The sequence below is a fragment of the Mchenga conophoros genome, linkage group LG5 (genome assembly GCF_057382185.1).
Source record: "Mchenga conophoros isolate Kocher_MC1m ecotype Shallow Benthic linkage group LG5, M_conophoros_male_GT1.1, whole genome shotgun sequence".
Lineage (NCBI taxonomy): Eukaryota > Metazoa > Chordata > Actinopteri > Cichliformes > Cichlidae > Mchenga > Mchenga conophoros.
The window spans coordinates 36,330,597-36,336,269 of NC_140530.1; the positions used below are offsets into that span (position 1 = coordinate 36,330,597).

Genomic DNA, 5,673 nt, shown 5'->3' on the forward strand with positions numbered 1-5,673 from the left:
TTAAATCCTAATGTTTTTATAATAATAATCTGTAAAAAGCCCTTCATTCACTCTTGGGCTCATGTTATGATCCATAAATGTACAGTTTTGTACAGTTTTTAATTTATGCTCAATTTTCCTTAATTTAACACATTTACATAATGTGTATGAATTTTTATCTTTATATTGTTATGCAATGAAAAGAATCAGCTGAAGAGTTGAGTCTGGCAGGTTTGTGATAATATAATAATTTGGATATAATGGAAACCAATATTAATTTAATTAACCTCTTAACAAATAGTAATTTGTAGTTTATGTTTTGTGAATCTAAATGGAGTCTAACATGCAAAGAGACTGCTCCAGTCAGTGTAAAAGCAGTTTGGGAGCAAACTTGTTTTAAGCTGGCACACTTAAAACAACTTGAAAAATTTATCCAACAGCCCATTTTTTAACTAACAGTTTTCCTCTGTTAACATAATATTTGAAATACATTTTTTAGGCAAGACATATTTCTTACATATTTCTGGATTTTCCACTTTTTTCTTAATCTTAATCTTTTATTTCTTCCCCTGTTTCCCACTTTAAGGAAACAGTCTTCTTCTTTTTGGTCTTTTTTTTTTTAAACTAAGCGTTTTAATTCATTTTATTTGATGTGATAATCTTTTCTTTATTTTATTTAATGACTGGATCCTTTTCTTCTTCGCATGCCTCTGTAGTTTAACCTCTTTAACCATCACAGTTAATGTCTGAAAAGGCAGTTAAATGCGTTTAAGAATATTGGAAACAGAGAGAGGGTTGAAACCAGAATAATAAAATCTCTGATAGAAACCACAGACTCGGTCAACTCATTTTTTTTTTCTTCTTTTTAAATTTATGTGGCAGAGGCTACACGTTCTTTTGTTATTTTGCTCTCTCGGAGAAGAAGCAGAAGAGAAAGCTTAAGTCGTTTCGCACTTTTTATTTGCAGTTTTGCAGTTTAGTGTCTAACACAGCCAGCTTATAACTGAGGGCGTGCGTGAGCGTCTCTATAGACGAGTCCATCCAGATAATTCTCTGAGGGGATGTCAAATGTAGTCGTTTCCTTCAGACTCCACTGGACTAATCCCAGTGGAAAAAATAATGCCAGTGAAATTGAAATAATGTCCACACTGTGATTGATGACTAACCCATTCATGCATTTATATTGAAAAAAAAAAAAAGATTCGACACTCTCGTTTGGGGAGGTGGGATGTCCTGATTTTAGCCACCAATCTCCGTCCATTTTCCCTCGGCTCTGGGTTTTTATTGCTTCTTAGCGAGTCTTCAAAGAGCCCATAGCCTATAATTAGGGGGCGGGACCCGAGTGCCTCAAAACACTTCCCCGCGTTAGAGCCCAACTTCTTCCAAACTGTCCCGGGACTCTGAGCTGCGCTGCTCCCACTCCCCTCAGCTTCCTAAGGATTTTGTTTCTCAGGGATGGCCGCATCTATTCTGGAGGTAGGGAATGTAATTGTAAGTAGCTTTTCATTTTTCTCCTTCTTCTTAATACAAACTTTTGATGGTGGAATATTTATAAGAAAGTCGTGCAGTTACTAAGGAAGAAACTTCCAGTAGTTTCAGGTCGTCTCATAGGTTATTATACATAGTGAGAGAGAAAAAAAATAAGAGTGATAAAAGAGATTTAAATATACTAAAGGCTAAGCTGCTGAAAGTGCCTTGAAATATTTCTATTCACACCGAGCCTATATTTGCACAAATTTGGCGTTTCCTTAAGATGTGATTGCTCATTATCTGGGAACTGTCAGAGGTGCAAGACATGAAGATAACAGGTCCTGTAAGGGCAGCAGGCTAGTTCATCTTAAAGGATGTCACGACTTTTTATTACTTACAAAACAGAGGAAAATCTGCATGAAGAAGGGAGTTCAACCAGAGTGTGTTGTGAGAGAAAGTGAATGAACTGAGAGTGAGTCAGATTTATATCTAAAAGTTAGCAGAATATTTGATTTTTAACCACGAATATTAAAAGTTACATGCTGTAGTTACAGATGTGTCACAGCTGGTTTGATAGTTGACACCTCAGCGCACAGTTTAAACAGAAATACAGGAATATAAGCTGATGTTTTATTAGTTATATCCATGTGTAAACTGTGCATCCAGCAGAAAGTCTCTGAAATGTTCTGCTGTAGCGTTAGGTACTTGCCACGTGGGAACCTAACATAAATCAAATTAAATTCTTGTGACATGTTTGAGTCAAATATATAATCTGATGTAATCGGTTCAGTTCAAAAATGGCACATTTTTTGCTTTGTAGATAATAAGATCACGACCGAGAACAATAGCTCGTTGCCATGATGGCAGTTAGATGACCTGGTACATATTTAAATCGTCTGTATGAGGAGAACTGTAAATTCAGGTGGATTTTTGTATTTTTCAAGCAAACATAAATGTTAAATTAATTTAAGCTGGTCGAAAGCAGTTTGGACAAAACTAAAAGTGAGGGAGTTCCTCCTTTGCTGAGCACAGCTGAAACTTTACAAACACAAACATCCACTGCTTAAAATTGCCGTGACCACTTAGAAAACAGAGAGAGGAGGAAAAGCCAGCGGTGGTTGTCACACATACGTTTTTTATTAGAGTTGACACTGACAGAAGCGGCAGCAGCAAGCAGCCATTTCCTGCAGAAAGTCTAATTTTCTCCCGTGTCTCCTCCTCCCCAGGAAGACGCACGCTATGGCTCCAGTCCTCTGGCTATGTTAACAGCTACCTGCAACAAGTTTGGCAGCACCAGCCCTGTCAGGGATTCAGCTACACCCGGTAAGACTGCCAGCACCTCTCCAGTAAAGAAGCCCTACAACATGACCTCTGACCTTCAGACAGCCAAGAACGGGCGGACCACAGACAGCAGTGGCCTGGCAGACTCCTACACTGGCTCCTTCACTTCAGCTGGAGGAGGAGGAGGTGGCGGGCTGCTTACACCCACTGGAAGTCCCCCTCCTTCAGCCGGAGGCTACACTACAGAATATAACCCTTTCTCTCACTCCTTCCAGACTTCGGTCTCACAGGACCCGTCTCTTTTAGTGTCCAAGGCCCATGCTACAGCCGATTGTCTCACCAGTGTGTATACTTCGCTGGATATGACACACCCCTATGGCTCGTGGTATAAGGCTGGTATCCACCCTGGCATAACTGCTGCTCCAGCTAATGCTACATCTTCCTGGTGGGATGTCCATCCCAACTCCAACTGGCTGTCAGCAACCCAGCCCCAAGCAGATGGAGGTCTGCAGGCCTCCCTGCAGCCTGTGGCACCACAGGCATCCCTTAGCCCACAGCTGCCCAGTTACAGCACCGATTTTACACCACTTAACCCAGCTCCTTACCCCTCCGTGGGACTGGGCTCCTCCTCACATCTCCTCCAACCTTCCCAGCACATGCTGCCCCAGGACATGTACAAGCCCAAACCTGTGCCAAGTGCAGGGCTAATTGAGAATCCCATGGGCCTAAAGCCTGCTAGGGGATCAGGGGGCTACAGCGGAGGGGCTACACCCACCCGGTCTTCATGCGACTGCCCCAACTGCCAGGAGCTGGAGAGGCTGGGAGCCTCTGCTGCATCCCTGAGGAAGAAACCAGTGCACAGCTGCCACATCCCGGGCTGTGGGAAAGTCTACGGCAAGGCCTCCCACCTGAAAGCCCACCTGCGCTGGCACACCGGCGAACGGCCCTTTGTTTGCAACTGGCTGTTCTGCGGGAAACGTTTCACCCGCTCTGATGAACTGGAGAGGCATGTGCGCACCCACACGCGGGAGAAGAAGTTCACCTGTCTACTGTGCAACAAGCGTTTCACACGCAGCGACCACCTCTCAAAGCATCAGAAGACCCACACAGATTCTGCAATGCAGGGCAAAGCTGTAGCTGTGGAGGGAGACGCAGATTCTCGGAGCGAAGAGACCACAGAGCTCAACTCCAGCGCTGTACCTACCAATCCTGTCGCTGACCAAATCACCAACGGAGATGAGAAGACTGGCACGCCTAACGGGGTGGAGAACAGCAGTGGATTGTTGGAGATCTGACTTGATGAAGTCTTGAAATTTTAGAGGTGTTTTCTTTTCTTCTTTTTGTTTTTTTTTAAATAGGAAAAAAACTCACCTTACAAACACAAAACTGTATTTTATTTCAAGACATACAAAGGAGACAGTGTTTGAAAAGACTTGATATGATACAGGACTGATAAAGGTAGAAATCACTTCTGGACCACACACACACACAAGCATAAATATGACCAAGCCTGCAAACATATAGCGATCCTCAAATGTATGCAGACACACATGCACAAATATGAGCGACCGAGACATAAATGAACACAATATGCACATGTGAACAGGAATAACTATGAGCAAATGTGCAAACATCCATAATGCATGCATGCAGGGGGATACACAAAAGTACGTCTGCTCGGAAACACATACAAGTAAACATGCTCGTGCACAAATTTTGTAGCCTACACACATTTTCTGCCTTTCAAATGAGACAAACCACTGGGGAAATTTAATCTGCAAAAGCAGAAGGAAAAGAGCTCTGAAGCCGCAAAAGGAAAGTAGTTTTAAAACGAGACTTATGGTCAGGATGATGGAGTCGATGAAGCATTGCATGCCTAGAGAAAAATCTGATTTACAGCTGTACTTTGATACTTATTCATTATTCTTGAAACAATCAATGGACAATCTACACTTACAGCTTTTTGTTGCCAAAGACACTCTGTTGTACAAGGTATTGCATTTCACCTTTGTTTGCTGTTTGCTTCTTACCATGTCTAATTTAATTTCATATTTACTTTAATAATCTAATTTATGTCTTAAATTATACACATGAAAGATTATCTTGCACCTGCAGGAAATACCTGAAGAAAAAAAAGAATGCAAGATGGTTGAAGCCGGCCAAAAAGAAAATGAAATACATTAAATTAAGACTGTTTTTTCTTATTTATTAGCTATAAGGAAGAGTTTGGGGGTTGTTTTAAAAGTTTTATTTATAAACCTTGAAGTTAAATGTGCGTGTAAACTAATTCTTATATAATCTTTTAATTGTGAAGTCTTCCATACCTGGCAAAATAATGATCAATAAGGGCTTTCTTCCTTGTTTGTGCATACTATATATTGACAACAGTATATAGATATGTATATAGGTGTGTTATTTTTTTATGCATTTTCTATGTTTTGTATAACTTTCCACAAGAAATGATGTCTAGAACGCTTTGGTTACAACAACAAAGAACGTAAAGTAAAAGCTTAATTTTTTTTGGTTATTAATTTTGTTATTTAGGCAGAACTGAAGTCCTGGTGTTTGCTGACTTGTTGTGAAATGAGTGTAAAAGATACTGTAAATAGCGATGAAGCATGGTACACATGTTGTAAGGTTTATGGTGTGGAATAATGACAATTTTGGTGCTTTTAAGAGTAAAAAAAAATTTGAAAGAGAATTTTTTTGTGTTGTTCCTACACAAAATCCTTCAGAGAGGAAGCTTTAACATGAAGACGGAAATAATGAGAAGCAATTCTTCCATGAGCCTTCACTTTATCATTTTATCACACTTTATCCCCTTCTCTCGCCTCACTTCACATCATTCTTTTCATATCTTACTGTATTTCCACCTCAGCCTGGCTAACCAAATACTTTCATTATCTTTTGCAGCACAAACAAAGCTGTTCACTGAATTGGAGT

At 40.6% G+C, this 5,673-nt stretch overlaps 1 protein-coding gene across 3 annotated transcripts; it reads left to right on the forward strand.

The window, feature by feature from the left end:
• Window positions 1-993: 993 nt before the first annotated feature.
• On the forward strand, window positions 994-5,424 carry sp7 (Sp7 transcription factor). Of its 3 annotated transcripts, none has more exons than XM_085275195.1 (2): window positions 994-1,455; window positions 2,676-5,424. In XM_085275195.1, exons 1-2 carry the CDS (start codon window positions 1,435-1,437, stop codon window positions 4,023-4,025), a joined length of 1,371 nt encoding a protein of 456 aa, XP_085131321.1. In that variant the 5' UTR covers window positions 994-1,434; the 3' UTR covers window positions 4,026-5,424. The 3 variants fall into 3 exon arrangements, with proteins under 3 accessions (XP_085131321.1, XP_085131320.1, XP_085131322.1); XM_085275194.1 differs by having other exon boundaries at window positions 996-1,470; XM_085275196.1 differs by lacking the exon at window positions 994-1,455 and adding an exon at window positions 1,861-1,921.
• The last annotated feature ends 249 nt before the right edge of the window (window positions 5,425-5,673 follow it).

Excerpts from the sequence above, each read along its gene's own strand:
- sp7 (XM_085275194.1), top strand. The coding sequence starts at position 1,435 with ATGGCCGCATCTATTCTGGAGGTAGGGAATGTAATT. Across the intron at positions 1,471-2,675 it reads TGGAGGTAGGGAATGTAATT|GAAGACGCACGCTATGGCTC; the intron begins GTAAGTAGCTTT and ends CCTCCTCCCCAG.